Raw genomic sequence first — 16,367 nt, 5'->3', positions numbered from 1 at the left:
ACCTAGCTTGGAGTCATTAAAACTCATTTTTTTCAACCGCTCCACAAATGTATTGTTAACAAACTATAGTTTTGGCAAGTCGGTTAGGACATCTACTTTGTGCATGACACAATTAATTTTTCCAACAATTGTTTACAGACAGATTATTTCACTTATAATTCGCTGTATCACAATTCCTGTGGGTCAGAAGTTTACATACACAAAGTTGACTGTGCCTTTAAACAGCTTGGAAAATTCCAGAAATGATGTCATGGCTTTAGAAGCTTCTGATAGGCTAATTGACATAATTTGAGTCAATTGGAGGTGTACCTGTGGATGTATTTTTATTTTTTTACTTTTATTTAACTAGGGAAGTCAGTTAAGAACAAATTCTTATTTTCAATGACGGCCTAGGAACAGTGGGTTAACTGCCTTGTTCAGGGATAGAACAACAGATTTGTACCTTGTCAGCTCGGGGATTCGAACTTGCAAACTTTCAGTTACTAGCCCAACGCTCTAACCACTAGGCCGCCTAGTGGTTAGAGGCCTACCTTCAAACTCAGTGCCTCTTTGCTTGATATCATGGGAAAAATGAAAAGAAATCAGCCAAGACCTCAGAAAAAAAATTGTAGACCCCCACAAGTCATCCTTGGAACCAATTTTTCATCTGTACAAACAATAGTACGCAAGTAAAAACACCATGGGACCACGTAGCCGTCATACCGCTCAGGAAGGAGATGCATTCTGTCTCCTAGAGATGAACGTACTTTAGTGCGAAAAGTGCAAATCAATCCCAGAACAACTGCAAAGGACCCTGTGAAGATGCTGGAGGAAACAGCTACAAAAGTATCTATATCCACAGTAAAACAAGTCCTATATCGACATAACCTGAAAGACCGCTCAATAAGGAAGAAGCCACTGCTCCAAATCCGCCATAAAAAAGCCAGACTACGGTTTACAACTACACATGGGGACAAAGATCATACTTTTGGAGAAATGTCCTCTGGTCTAATGACCATCGTTATGTTTGGAGGAAAAAGGGGGAAGCTTGCAAGCCGAAGAACACCATCCCAACCGTGAAGCACGGGGGTGGCGGCATCATGTCGAGGGGGTGCTTTGCTGCAGGATGGACTGGTGCACTTCACAAAATAGATGGCATCACGAGGCAGGAAAAGGATGTGGATATATTGAAGGAACATCTCAAGACATCAGTCAGAAAGTTAAAGCTTGGTCGCAAATGTGTCCTCCAAATGGACAATGACCCGAAGAATACTTCCAGAGTTGTGGCAAAATGGATTAAGGACAACAAAGTCAAGGTATTGGAGTGGCCATCACAAAGCCCTGACCTTAGTCCCATAGAACATTTGTGGGCAGAACTGAAAAAGCGTGTGCGACCAAGGAGGCCTACAAACCTGACTCAGTTACACCAGCTCTGTCAGGAGGAATGGGCCAAAATTCACCCAACTTATTGTGGGAAGCTTGTGGAAGGCTACCCGAAATGTTTGACCGAAGTTAAACAATTTAAAGGCAATGCTACCAAATACTAATTGAGTGTATGTCAATTTATGACCCACTGGGAATGTGATGAAAGAAATCAAATCTGAAAGAAATAATTCTCTCTACTATTATTCTGACATTTCACATTCTTAAAATAAAGTGGTGATCCTAACTGATGTAAGAGAGAATTTTAGCCTGCGGCTATGGAACCCTGACCTGTTCACCGGACGTGCTACCTGTCCCAGACCTGCTGTTTTTAACTCTCTAGCGACCGCAGGAGCGGTAGAGATACTCTTAATGATCGGCTATGAAAAGCCAACTGACATTTACTCCTGAGGTGCTGACTTGCTGCACCCTTGACAACTACTGTGATTATTATTATTTGACCATGCTGGTCATCTATGAACATTTGAACATCTTGGCTATGTTCTGTTATAATCTCCACCCGGCACAGCCAGAAGAGGACTGGCCACCCCTCATAGCCTGGTTCCTCTCTAGGTTTCTTCCTAGGTTTTGACCTTTCTAGGGAGTTTTTCCTAGCCACCGTGCTTCTACACCTGCATTGTTTGCTGTTTGGGGTTTTAGGCTGGGTTTCTGTACAGCACTTCGAGATATCAGCTGATGTACGAAGGGCAATATAAATACATTTGATTTGATTTGGCTAAGGTGTATGTAAACTTCCGACCATAACTGTATGTATGTATGTATGTATGTATGTATGTATGTATGTATGTATGTATGTATGTATGTATGTATGTATGTATGTATGTATGTATGTATATATATATATATATATATATATACATATACACATAGACATACAGTGGGGAGAACAAGTATTTGATACACTGACGATTTTGCAGGTTTTCCTACTTACAAAGCATGTAGAGGTCTGTAATTTTTATCATAGGTACACTTCAACTGTGAGAGACGGAATCTAAAACAAAAATCAGGAAAATCACATTGTATCATTGATGTATCAAATACTTATGTTATGCAATAAAATGCAAATTCACTACTTAAAAATCATATAATGTGATTTTCTGGATTTTTGTTTTAGATTCCGTCTCTCACAGTTGAAGTGTACCTATGATAAAAAATTACAGACCTCTACATGCTTTGTAAGTAGGAAAACCTGCAAAATCGGCAGTGTATCAAATACTTCTTCTCCCCACTGTACATATATATACACACATATGCACATATAGGTGTACTTGTGTTTGAGTGTCAGCATAAATGAGTGCTTAAGTAAATATACAGGAGGTATATACTACATTAGTGCATTTATTATTCATCTACTCATGCTAGGAGAAAGGCTGTATCGTTCCAGATGGATGTGAGAGTCATAGGTTTAAACAGTGAAGTCAGAGTAAAAAGATATAGGTAGTAATCATACAACAGACTAAAGTGGAGAACAACTCAGAGACACCTCGGATACAGAGTCCTTTTCCTAAATTCCACTCCTCTAAAATGCTTCCCGGTTTAAAAGTGTTTCACCGCTGTCTTGTCTAGACAACCCAAAACAGACCTGGAACATCACATACACATTTGTAAGATGTGCTTCCCACTCTCCACATCGCAATCTCACTCTCTCTACCTCTCCATCGCCCTATTTCTCATTCCCTCTCTTCATCTCTCGCCCTCTTTCTTCCTGAACTCTCACGGCGTCTCTCCCCTGAGCAAGCTGTTAAGTGCAGTCTAAAAAAAAAACTCCACAAAAAGCCCATTTGCAGAAGGCTAAGAATCTCTGCCCTCTCACACGCACACAGTTTGTTTCCCTATCCTTGTGGGGACCTAACAATAGAGTTCCATTCAAAATCCTATTTTCCATAAACCTAACCCTTAACCTAACCCTAACCATGAACCTAACTCCTAACCCTAACTGCAACCCTAACCCCTTAGCCTAAAATAGGCTTTTTCCTTGTGAGGACAAGCAAATTTTCCTTGTTTTACTATCCTTGTGAGTATTTCTGGTCCTCACATGATAGTAAAACTACCCCCCACCCCTCCTCTAGGCTAGCAGGGCAGAGTGGCAGAGAGAGGTGAAGCCAGGGCAAATGATACAATGACATCCAGGCCCAACGTATCAGTGGAGGAGTGCAAAAGAGAGGGTGGAGAGGAGAGAAAAGGAATATATAAGCGGTGGCGGCTCTGAATACAGGAATTATTCTTCCTCGTCTCACACTGTCGCCGCGGATTACTCTCACGCTCTCAGCTGGCTGCAGAGAGGTAGAGAAAGAGGAAGAGATAAAAAGAGAGAGATGAAGAGAAAGAGAGGAAGAGAGAGAGAGAGGGAGCGACCTGCCAGTGAATGGAGGAGTGCTGAGGGGCAGAAATAATGACATTGCTCTTCTTTCACACTCCCTTCTTTTTCCTCTGCACCATACTCTTCAGCCTCAGCTCATGTCACTTTCCCTTTTCTTTCCCAGGGTTCCCTTCTTTTTTTCTATTTTCTTTTAGCAGCTCAGCTGAATGTCTTTCAGTGGTACGGAATGCACTCAATGTCTTTCTCTGTCTATAGTGAATCAGGTTAGAACACGCCCCTGTGTTTCTCTGTCTCTAATGAAGCAGGTTTAAACAGGGCCCTGGGTTTCTCTGTCTCTAGTGAAGCAGGTTAGAACAGGGCCCTGGGTTTCTCTGTCCTAATTGAAGCAGGTTAGAACAGGGCCCTGGGGTTCTGTCTCAAGTGAAGCAGGTTAGAACAGGATCCTGTGTTTCTCTTTTTCTCTAGTGAAGCAGGTTAGAACAGGACTCTGGGTTTCTCTTTTTCTCTAGTGAAGCAGGTTAGAACAGGGCCATGGGTTTATCTTTTTCTCTAGTAAAGCAGGTTAGAACAGGGCCCTGGGGTTCTGTCTCAAGTGAAGCAGGTTAGAACAGGATCCTGTGTTTCTCTTTTTCTCTAGTGAAGCAGGTTAGAACAGGACTAGGTTTCTCTTTTTCTCTAGTGAAGCAGGTTAGAACAGGGCCCTGGGGTTCTGTCTCAAGTGAAGCAGGTTAGAACAGGACTCCGGGGTTTCACTTTTTCTCTAGTGAAGCAGGTTATAACAGGACCCTGGGGGAAGGTGACAAAATTATCAACTAATAGTTTTCAGTCAAGTACACAAATGGTGAGTGAGAAGGACAGAGGGGTGTGTGTGTGACTGGGTATGGCCGTGTGTCCGCTGGTTAACCTAACATGTCTGTTCCCAATGGTCTAAAGCCACGTCCCCAAGTGCAAAAAGAGGTGAAGTGAGAAGTGAGTTGATGTGTTTATAATCCTGTCTGTCTGTCTGTCTGTCTGTCTGTCTGTCTGTCTGTCTGTCTGTCTGTCTGTCTGTCTGTGTCTGTGTGTGTCTGTGTGTGTCTGTGTGTGTCTGTGTGTGTGTGTGTGTGTGTGTGTGTGTGTGTGTGTGTGTGTGTGTGTGTGTGTGTGGTGGACCGCTGTGGTGTGTTTTGTTGTTCTTGCGATGGATATCTGTGTGTTAAAACAAGCAATGGTAGAAAGGAACCCAGTCAGTCACATAATTGACCTGGTAGTTTCTGCGAATGGCTACAAGAGGCTGTCCAAGTCAAACAGGAGATAGGAGCATCATTACCAAACCTACAGTAGGGAACAATAGAGGTTTTCACAGAGCTAACCAGAGGGTTGGAGTCTAGAGTCTAGCATCCACACAGCTTAATATGCCCAATTCATCAGACATTATGAAACAAACTTCATGAAATGATTCACATATACTAGCCCAAAGAGGTGCATTCACGTTCACATGCAATGAGTGCTCTTTCTAGACATTCAGGCAGTAAAGAGTATTACTGTAAGATCAGATTAAAAAGCAGACCACTAAAGTAAGAGGTGTGTGTGTGTGGCAAGAATCTATATAGATGGAAAGGTCCTGTGCCCTTCTAACCGCTCTGTTTCTCCATAAGTGGGACCCATAGACCTAGCTCTCATAGTCTGTACTTTCATTGGTCTCCTGACAGGTCCCCAAACACACTGGAACGTACCACTCTCTTTGGCAGGGAGGAAATCCTCACTCCACACCAACAGATTACATCAACTGCTTGCTTTCTTCCAAACCACCCACCCCCACCCACCCCCACACACACACAGTACTGTACATACAAAAACACAGTGCTACATGTGGTGGCAGAGGCAAGGTTTTCTGTACCACGATAACATCGGACCAGAGGTGGAGCTCCTCCAAAACCTACACGCAAGCCGGTGGAATCAACCGGCCAAATCCACACTCCAATAGTACATGGAAGTAGGCCTAATTAAGTAAATCATAAACCTATGTGGACCGCCATTCGACAATTTGATAAATAATTAGAACATAACAAGTTCCTGCTACACACAGGGCCTGGTGGCGAGTGACATACTTCCTGGGTTTGGAGGGTCACACACTTTTATGAACACAGTGCACAAGCACATGCACACTGAGTGTACAAAACATTAGGAACACTGTCCTAAAATTGAGTTGCACCCATTTTTGCACTCAGAACAGCCTCAATTCATCAGTGCATGTACTCTACATGGTGTTGAAAGCATTCTACAGGGATGCTGGCCCATGTTGACTCCAATGCTTCCCACAGTTGTGTCAAGTTGGCTGGATGTCCTTTAGGTGGTGGACCATTCTCGATACATATGGGAAACTGTTGAGTGTGAAAAACCCAGCAGCGTTGCAGTTCCTGGCACATTCAAACCGGTGCGCCTGGCACATACTACCATACCCCGTTCATACATTTTTTGTCTTGCCCATTCACCCTCTGAATCCATGTCTCAAGGCTTAAAACCCTTCTCCAACCTGTCTCCTCCCCTTCATCTACACTGATTGAAGTTGATTTAACAAGTGACATTATTAATCATTTTTATTTTATTGTTGTTTTATTTATTTTTACCCCTTTTTCTCCCCAATTTCGTGATATCTAATTGGTAGTCACAGTCTTGTCCCGCTGCAACTCCCGTACGAACTTGGGAGAGGCAAAGGTTGAGAGCAATGTGTCCTCCAAAACACGGCCCTGCCAAGCCTCACTGCTTCTTGACACACTGCTCGCTTAACCCGGAAGCCAGCCGCACCAATGTGTCGGAGGAAACGCCGACACATTGGTCAGCGGCCCGCCACAGGAGCGGCCCGCCACAGGAGTTGCTAGAGCACGATGGGACAAGGACATCCCGGCCGGCCAAACCCTCCCCTACCCCGGACGATGCTGGGCCAATTGTGCCCCGCCTCATGGGTCTCCCGGTCGCGGCCGGCTGCGACGCAGCCCGGGATCGAACCCGGGTCTGTAGTGATGCCTCTAGCACTGTGATGCAGTGCCTTAGACCGCTGCGCCACTCAGGAGGCAACAAGTGACATTATTAAGGGATCATAGCTTTCACCTGATCAGTTTATGTCAAAATCAAATCAAATCTTATTTGACACATGCGCCGAATACAACAGGTGTAGACCTTACAGCGAAATGCTAATTTACAAGCCCTAACCAACAATGCAGTTAAAATATAAAAAATAATAGGAAATAAAAGTAACAAATAATTAAAGAGCAGCAGTAAAATAACAATAGCGAGGCAATATACAGGGGGAACCGGTACAGAGTCAATATGCGGGGGAACCGGTTAGTCGAGGTAAGCACCGGTTAGTCGAGGTAATTGAGGTAATATGAACATGTTGGTAGAGTTATTAAAGTGACTATGCATAGATAATAACAGAGTCTAGCAGCAGTGTAAAAGGGGGGTAATACAAATAGTCTGGGTAGCCATTTGATTAGATGTTCAGGAGTCTTATGGCTTGGGGATAGAAGCCTCTTGGACCTAGACTTGGCGATCCGGTAGCAGAGAGAACTGCCTATGACTAGGGTGGCTGGAGTCTTAACTTTTAGGGCCTTCCTCTGACACCGCCTGGTATAGAGGTCCTGAATGGCAGGAAGCTTGGCCCCAGTGATGTACTACGCTGTACGCATTACCCTCTGTAGTGCCTTGCGGTTGGAGGCCGAGCAGTTGTCATACCAGGCAGTGTTGCAACCAGTCAGGATGCTCTCGATGTTGCAGCTGTAGAACCTTTTGAGGATCTCAGGACCCATGCCAAATCTTTTTAGTTTCCTGAGGGGGAATAGGCTTTGTCGTGCCCTCTTCACGACTGTCTTGGTGTGTTTGGACCAGTCTAGTTTGTTGTTGATGTGGACACCAAGGAATTTGAAGCTCTCAACCTGCTCCACTACAGCCCCAATCAATGACAATGGGGACGTGCTCGGTGCTCCTTTTCCTGTAGACCACAATCATCTCCTTAGTCTTGATTACGTTGAGGGATAGGTTGTTAATCTGGCACCACCCGGCCAGGTGTCTGACCTCCTCCCTATAGGCTGTCTCGTCGTTGTCGGTGATCAGGCCTACCACTGTTGTGTCGTCAGCAAACTTAATGATGGTGTTGGAGTCGTGCCTGGCCATGCAGTCGTGGGTGAACAGGGAGTACAGGAGGCGACTGAGCACGCACCCCAGGGGAGCTCCAGCGTTGAGGATCAGCGTGGCAGATGTTTTACTACCTACCCTCACCACCTGGGGGTGGCCTGTCAGGAAGTCCAGGATCCAGTTGCAGAGGGAGGTGTTTAGTCCCAGGATCCTTAGCTCGGTGATGAGCTTTGAAGGTACTATGGTGTTGAACGCTGAGCTGTAGTCAATGAATAGCATTCTCACATAGGTGTTCCTTTTGTCCAGGTGGGAAAGGGCAGTGTGGAGTGCAATAGAGATTGCATCATCTGTGGATCTGTTTGGGCGGTATGCAAATTGGAGTGGGTCTAGGGTTTCTGGGATAGATGTTTTGATGTGAGCCATTACCAGCCTTTCAAAGCACTTCATGGCTACGGACGTGAGTGCTACGGGTCTTTCCTCCAGCATCTTCACCAGGTCTTTTGCTGTTGTTCTGGGAATGATTTGCACTTTTCGCACCAAAGTACGTCCAACTCTAGGAGACAGAACACGTCTCCTTCCTGAGCGGTATGATGGCAGCGTGGTCCCATGGTGTTTATACTTGTGTACTATTGTTTGTACAGATGAACGTGGTACCTTCAGGCGTTTGGAAATTGTTCCCAAGGATGAACCAGACTTGTGGAGGTGTACAATTTCTTTTCTGAGGTCTTGGCTGATTTCTTTTGATTTTCCCATGATATCAAGCAAAGAGGCACTGAGTTTGAAGGTAGGCCTTGAAATACATCCACAGGTACACCTCCAATTGACTCAAATGATGTCAATTAGCCTATCAAAAGCTTCTAAAGCCATGACATCATTTTCTGGAATTTTACAAGCTGTTTAAAGGCACAGTCAACTTAGTGTAAGTAAACTTCTGACCCACTAGAATTGTGATACAGTGAATTATAAGTGAAATAATCTGTCTGTAAACAATTATTGGAAAAATATCTGCGTCATGCACAAAGTAGATGTCCTAACCGACTTGCCAAAACTATAGTTTGTTAACAAGAAATTTGTGGAGTGGTTGAAAAACGAGTTTTAATGACTCCAACCTAACTGTATGTAAACTTCCGACTTCAACTGTAGATAGTGTGGTCTACAGCTTATCATGAGATACTCTACCTCAGGTGAGCAAAACCTCGAGACTTCCTTAGATATCGTGCACCAGCTGTTGTTTACAAATAAACATAAACTGCCACCCCTTGTCTTACCAGAGGCTGCTGTTCTATCCTGCCGATACAGTGTAAAACCTGCCAGCTGTATGATGTTCATGGACAGAGCAGGTGTTCCTCATGTTTTGTACACTCAGTGTATACGCACGTATACATAAACATGCTCGTGCACTCACACATCCACAGTTTGTATCCATTATTTTTGGATGCTGATGAGGATATACCGTAAATATTAGCGTTAAAATGTAAGGACTGGTTGACAGAGATAGTTGCATGTCAGATATATAGCAGACACCAGTTCCCTTACAATGGCTCTATTAACATAGGTCAGGGCTGGATCCTGAACGTGGCCTCCATAAACACTGGCCTAACACTGGCTGAGGACAAAGGCTGGACTGGGTTATGTTATACTGGGGTTGGGCTGAGAGTAGACTAGGGTTGGAATATACTAAACCGGGCTAAAACAGGTGTCCTCTTCACGGCTCCAATGGAATTCATGTTGGGATTGAACCATTAAGCAAAATCACATCAGCAACATTATGTTGCTAGCGCAAATCTAATTCCTGGAAGAGTATGTTTAGGAGTCTTCCTGTCCCACCCCCTCCTTATATCGCTCTCTCCATCTATCCATCTCTCTATCTGTGTCACCTGCCCCTGGCTGTGGCGACAGTAGGTCTCTGGCTGTGCCTGAAAACTCAAATCTGTGTGACTGCAGGCTTTGTTCTGAGCGTGAGCCTGAGTGTGTGTGTCTGGGGTTGTGTGTTGAGGGGGAAATGTCAAAGAGGGTGATTTGTTCCATCATCCAGCATTCCAATACCGCGTCCCTCTGTGTGTGTGCGAAAGCCGGATAGAGAGAGAATCTGTGTATGAGTGAATCCTTCAGGTCTAGGCCAATGGGGCCTACAGTATGTCTTAGGATAGGGGAAACTGGGCCCTGCACGTGGAGACACTCTCTAAGCTATACACCATCTGGCCCTGCCCATCAAAGGCCTCTCTCTCTATGAACCGAACACACACATACACGTTCTCTACATTACAGTCAGCCATCAACCAGAGGTCCATATTAGATTTGCCTCCATTACGTCCGAGTTATTCCCTGATTGAAGCTTGGTGCCACTGTCACACAAAGACAGCCTGCATCCCAAATGGCACCCTATTCTATATAGTAGGGCCCATAGGCCTCTGGTCAAAAGTAGTGCACTACATAGGGAACAGGGTGTAGTTTGGGACTTATTCAGTCAGACAGAATGGATGTGCATGTCTCAGACTCGGCTCCATTTGACCCCTCCTCAAACAATATTTAGTCCATTCCTCTATGTCTCCCTCTCTCAAGAAAGGGTTAAGTTCATGTTTATAGGAGGGCCCAAGGCAGAGGAAAATGGGGGGAGATTGGATGTAATGTGATCAGTAATGAATTTTGTGTTGCATTAGAGGGGGCTGTAGCCGTAGCGATGGATGGACAAGCGCAGACTACAAGTGTCCGGGAGTCGGCCCCTAATCTAATGACGAGCAGAGTCACAGAGACAGGAGCAATTATAGAGGGACAGAGAGAGGGACAGAGAGAGAGAGAGACACAGAGAGAGCGGGCGAGAGAGGAGGGGGCGAGGGAGTCCCAAAGAGTGTCCATTCCATGTGACTGCCATTGCTGCTGCAGGGGCCTCTGTAAATGAATAGGTCCAAACAAGATTATGTCGTAAAAGATGGGCAACGAGAGCGAGAGAAAGAAAGGGATGATAGAAAGAGAGGGAGACGGATGAGAGCAGAGCGAGAAGGATGAGAGAGAAGGGGATGAGAGGAGGGGTGGGGGGGTAGTCGATGCTAAACACATTAATGCCTTGTGACCCTTTGCCGCTCCTAGCTCCCAGTGGCAGTCTCCTCTCCCTAAGAGAAACCCCTCCTCTCCCACCATAAAAATCAAAGGATCTCTTGTTCACTTAAGGAGAGGAAGAGCGCTGCCGCTTCCTAAATGAGTTAAACATTTGGATTGTCTGAATGGCTGACACACACACACACACACACACACACACACACACACACACACACACACACACACACACACACACACACACACACACACACACACACACACACAATATACACCCGTACACTTTTGAAAACTAGCTGCTGCAAAACCAAAAAAGCATGATTAAGAGTAGCAGTTGAAAGATAGTAATTGAAAGTTCAAAAAGTTAAGAAAATGAAGTTGACCACTATCACATTTCACAGTTTGAGAGAATGAATGGTCAGTAAATTGGTGGAAAGATTGAAACCATGAAATTATTAATGATGACAAATTATTTATGAGTCTGTGTGTGTGCGCGCGTTAGTGTGTGCGCACGCACGCGCATGTGTGTATATGTGTATGTGTCTGTGTATGGGTTAGTGTGTGCGCACGCACGCGCATGTGTGTATATGTGTATGTGTGCGTGTCTGTGTATGGGTTAGTGTGTGCGCACGCACGCGCATGTGTGTATATGTGTATGTGTGCGTGTCTGTGTATGGGTTAGTGTGTGCATGTGTGTATATGTGTGTGTGTGCGTGTCTGTGTATGGGTTAGTGTGTGCATGTGTGTATATGTGTGTGTGTGCGTGTCTGTGTATGGGTTAGTGTGTGTTTGTATGTTTGTGACTGACCGGTAGCCGAGCCCACTATGTCTCTGGATGGTGACTCTGACATGGCGTCTGCCAGCCTCTCTCTCAGCCCCTCCTCGGTGGATTCCACCGAGCTCATGTGACGCAGGCCAAAGCTCTCTGGCCAGCTTCCACACACCTCCAGCAGGGTCACACTGCGGTCAAACGTCCCTGGAACAACAAACGCAACCATTTATAGACCATCAGCACAACACAACCACAAACACATTCAGTAGAACCCTGAAACATGGTCAGTTAAGGTATACAAAGTATAAATTAGATGTATGATCTGTTAAAGTGCACACTGATCAGTTTAACCATACACACGGTCAAAATAGAAGCAAGAACCTTCTAATAGTCAGTATAACGGCACGCTGGCTACTGCACACTTAGTCGGTCAACCACAAACACAATCAGTCCATACACGACACGGTCATTCCAAATACACAACCACATTCACAACCATAACAACCACACACTAAATCTGTATAACCACACAGACTGTCAAGTGGAGTCCTGACCTCAAACACCACCTAGTGTGCTGTTTTCTTCAAATCTCTACCCCTGAAATGGAAAGCCCTGTCACCAGGCAGCCTCTGTGTCTGTCTCCATCTATCTCTGAAATGGAAAGCTCTGTCACCAGGCAGCCTCCGTGTCTCTCTCCATCTATCTCTGAAATGGAAAGCCCTGTCACCAGGCAGCCTCCGTGTCTCTCTCCATCTATCTCTGAAATGGAAAGCCCTGTCACCAGGCAGCCTCTGCGTCTCTCTCCATCTATCTCTGAAATGGAAATCCCTGTCACCAGGCAGCCTCCGTGTCTCTCTCCATCTATCTCTGAAATGGAAAGCCCTGTCACCAGACAGCCTCCGTGTCTCTCTCCATCTATCTCTGAAATGGAAAGCCCTGTCACCAGGCAGCCTCCGTGTCTCTCTCCATCTATCTCTGAAATGGAAAGCCCTGTCACCAGGCAGCCTCCGTGTCTGTCTCCATCTATCTCTGAAATGGAAAGCCCTGTCACCAGGCAGCCTCTGTGTCTGTCTCCATCTATCTCTGAAATGGAAAGCCCTGTCACCAGGCAGCCTCCGTGTCTCTCTCCATCTATCTCTGAAATGGAAAGCCCTGTCACCAGGCAGCCTCCGTGTCTGTCTCCATCTATCTCTGAAATGGAAAGCCCTGTCACCAGGCAGCCTCTGTGTCTGTCTCCATCTATCTCTGAAATGGAAAGCCCTGTCACCAGGCAGCCTCCGTGTCTGTCTCCATCTATCTCTGAAATGGAAAGCCCTGTCACCAGGCAGCCTCTGTGTCTGTCTCCATCTATCTCTGAAATGGAAAGCCCTGTCACCAGGCAGCCTCCGTGTCTGTCTCCATCTATCTCTGAAATGGAAAGCCCTGTCATCAGGCAGCCTCTGTGTCTGTCTCCATCTATCTCTGAAATGGAAAGCCCTGTCACCAGGCAGCCTCCGTGTCTGTCTCCATCTATCTCTGAAATGGAAAGCCCTGTCACCAGGCAGCCTCTGTGTCTGTCTCCATCTATCTCTGAAATGGAAAGCCCTGTCACCAGGCAGCCTCCGTGTCTGTCTCCATCTATCTCTGAAATGGAAAGCCCTGTCACCAGGCAGCCTCTGTGTCTGTCTCCATCTATCTCTGAAATGGAAAGCCCTGTCACCAGGCAGCCTCCGTGTCTGTCTCCATCTATCTCTGAAATGGAAAGCCCTGTCACCAGGCAGCCTCTGTGTCTGTCTCCATCTATCTCTGAAATGGAAAGCCCTGTCACCAGGCAGCCTCCGTGTCTGTCTCCATCTATCTCTGAAATGGAAAGCCCTGTCATCAGGCAGCCTCTGTGTCTGTCTCCATCTATCTCTGAAATGGAAAGCCCTGTCACCAGGCAGCCTCCGTGTCTGTCTCCATCTATCTCTGAAATGGAAAGCCCTGTCACCAGGCAGCCTCTGTGTCTGTCTCCATCTATCTCTGAAATGGAAAGCCCTGTCACCAGGCAGCCTCCGTGTCTGTCTCCATCTATCTCTGGGTCCCAGCCAGCCAGACACTAAAACAACTGATTCAAACAATACTGTCCCGCCATTTTAGCCAATTCCCTCACCCCCCCTGTACTTCAGGATGTGATGAACAGTGAATTAAGTCAAGAGATTTAGTAGCTGGGACAAAGGCTGCAGACACCACTGACTACGGCCCTGGTTAATGCGGCCCAGTCATTGGGTTAACGCTAGTTAACATTGTCTCGTAAAACTACCTTCATATTGGACACGGAGACATATAAATGGTTTAAAAATCCCAAAGTATCCCTTTAAATCCAGCAAATAGAAAAGTAGGCCTTGTTGTTTGTTTAGTCAAAGGTGGGTGTCTTGTTGGAAAACACAGTGTACGTGCAGAGAGGCACTCTCTCTTCTGTGGGGTATTAACAGCCCCAGAGTAAATATGGGATGCAGACACACAGGCATGAACAAGATGTGTATGTTTCTTTAGGCTAGCCTGGTGCTTTTAAGCATACCACAGGGTATACACTGTATCATTAGAAAACACAGCTAGAAGGGACAGTGAATTGGATGGAGGGATAACATCAAACAAGGGAAGAGGATAGGTCCTTTTTTCCTGGAAAGTTAAGAAGAGCCACTGGACTGATAAACAGAGCAGAAAGACAGAGAGAGAGGGAGAGAAAGAGAGAGAGATGTAGAGAAAGACAATGACTGATAGAAAAGAGGCATGACAGAGTAGAGGAAAGGAAAATACAAAACAGAGAAGGAACTAGAGTGAGAAAACACCAGTAAAATGCTGGAATGATCTTTATCTTAAAAGAGCCTCCCTAGACTTGCTCCTATTGTTTGTTTGTTTGGTGGTTGTGGTCTGGTAGTTGTGGTCTGGTGGTTGTGGTTTGGTGGTTGTGGTTTGGTGGTTGTGGTCTGGTGGTTGTGGTCTGGTGGTTGTGGTCTGATGGTTGTGGTCTGATGGTTGTGGTCTGGTAGTTGTGGTTTGGTGGTTGTGGTTTGGTGGTTGTGGTTTGGTGGTTGTGGTTTGGTGGTTGTGGTTTGGTGGTTGTGGTTTGGTAGTTGTGGTCTGGTGGTTGTGGTCTGGTGGTTGTGGTCTGGTGGTTGTGGTTTGGTGGTTGTGGTTTGGTGGTTGTGGTCTGGTGGTTGTGGTTTGGTGGTTGTGGTTTGGTGGTTGTGGTTTGGTGGTTGTGGTCTGGTAGTTGTGGTCTGGTGGTTGTGGTCTGGTGGTTGTGGTCTGGTGGTTGTCATTTCTCTCTACACTGACACCTAGTCCCCTGGCCCAGACTGGGTCTGTGTTATCAGAAGGAACAGTGACAGTGGACCCTTTGATCTCAGAGTTAAGTTCAGTGTCTATCTATGCCCTTGGTGTATGGAGACCTGGCCAGCCTCAGCCACACTGTGGCCCACTGACAGGCTTTAATGCTGGGGCGAGAGCCCGCACGGGCCGCCCTGCCTGGCCTGGTTCTACACACAGATAAGAGGGACCAGGTCTCCACTTGGCTATCTGCTGTTAGACACACACTGTCCCGGGCAAGCCAGGAGACGCTGATAACTTTACACCACTTCATAAAAAAGCTGTGTGTGTATGTGCGTTGGTGATTCCTCAAAGGACCGCCCCCCCCCTTGCCAGCAGGCCCACTATCAAAGCCATGGCCAAGAGCCTGTGTGTGGGGTGTTGTTGTGTGTGTGTCGGTGAGACAGAGAACAGTAGCCCTGTGTGCCATAGTAGGGACATGACGTTATTATAGTTACCAAGCTGTTGATTTGATGTTTTACCACAGTGTGGAATTACACTTTTGACCCTTTAAACAACCCTCTGTCCTTGCTGTGAAAAATGGCCTATCTTTCTGAGACCTCACTATGCTGGTGTGTGAACCGTGTGTGACGTTTAGTGAGCTAGTTCATTTATTTACATGGGCTGAGTACGTAACGGGTGGAATTGAGGTGTAAGAGCTTGTGTTAGTCTGTGTCAGCGTAAGAATAAGTGTGTCCTGAATTCACTGTCACAGCACTCCAGATGCTCTATGAAGACTTCCTTCACAAAGCTATTAACCCATTTGTCTCAATCAACATGATGGCAGGATCCTAATGGTATGAACTCATTTCTCACACCCACGCCTGGGGTTCACGTCAACCACTACAGAGCAAAAACACTAACCGCAACACGGAAACTACTACAGTCCTAGCCAGAGGTTTTGAGAATGACACAAATATTAATTTTCACAAAGTCTGCTGCCTCAGTTTGTATGATGACAATTTGCATATACTCCAGAATGTTATGAAGAGTGATCAGAAGAATTGCAATTAATTGCAGTCCCTCTTTGCCATGCAAATGAACTGAATCCCCAAAAAACATTTCCACTTCATTTCAGCCCTGCCACAAAAGGACCAGCTGACATCATGTCAGTGAATCTCTCGTTACCACAGGTGTGGGTGTTGACGAGGAAAAGGCTGGAGATCACTCTGTCATGCTGATTGAGTTCGAATAAGCTTCAAAAGGAGAGTGGTGCTTGGAATCATGTTCTTCCTCTGTCATCCATGGTTACCTGCAAGGAAACACGTGCCGTCATTATTGCTTTGCACAAAAATGGCTTCACAGGCAAGGATATTGCTGCCAGTAAGATTGCACCTAAATCAACCATTTATCGGA

The 16,367-nt window shown here is 45.9% G+C and overlaps 1 protein-coding gene across 6 annotated transcripts in view; it reads right to left on the bottom strand.

Moving 5' to 3' along the window:
* Positions 1 to 16,367, bottom strand: part of LOC129822563 (BCAS3 microtubule associated cell migration factor-like) — a 347,331-nt gene that overhangs the window by 17,418 nt on the left and 313,546 nt on the right. For all 6 annotated transcript variants that reach the window (XR_008754493.1, XM_055880891.1, XM_055880894.1 and 3 more), the window contains one exon: positions 11,718 to 11,885. Coding sequence is in view for 5 of the 6 variants with exons in the window: in XM_055880891.1 (XP_055736866.1) it covers positions 11,718 to 11,885 (168 nt within the window). In the remaining variant the exon portion in view is untranslated. The remainder of the gene's footprint in view (positions 1 to 11,717; positions 11,886 to 16,367) is intronic.

Source organism: Salvelinus fontinalis, chromosome 24 (genome assembly GCF_029448725.1).
Source record: "Salvelinus fontinalis isolate EN_2023a chromosome 24, ASM2944872v1, whole genome shotgun sequence".
NCBI classification, from domain to species: Eukaryota; Metazoa; Chordata; class Actinopteri; order Salmoniformes; family Salmonidae; genus Salvelinus; species Salvelinus fontinalis.
This window is presented reverse-complemented; position numbering and strand designations above follow the sequence as displayed.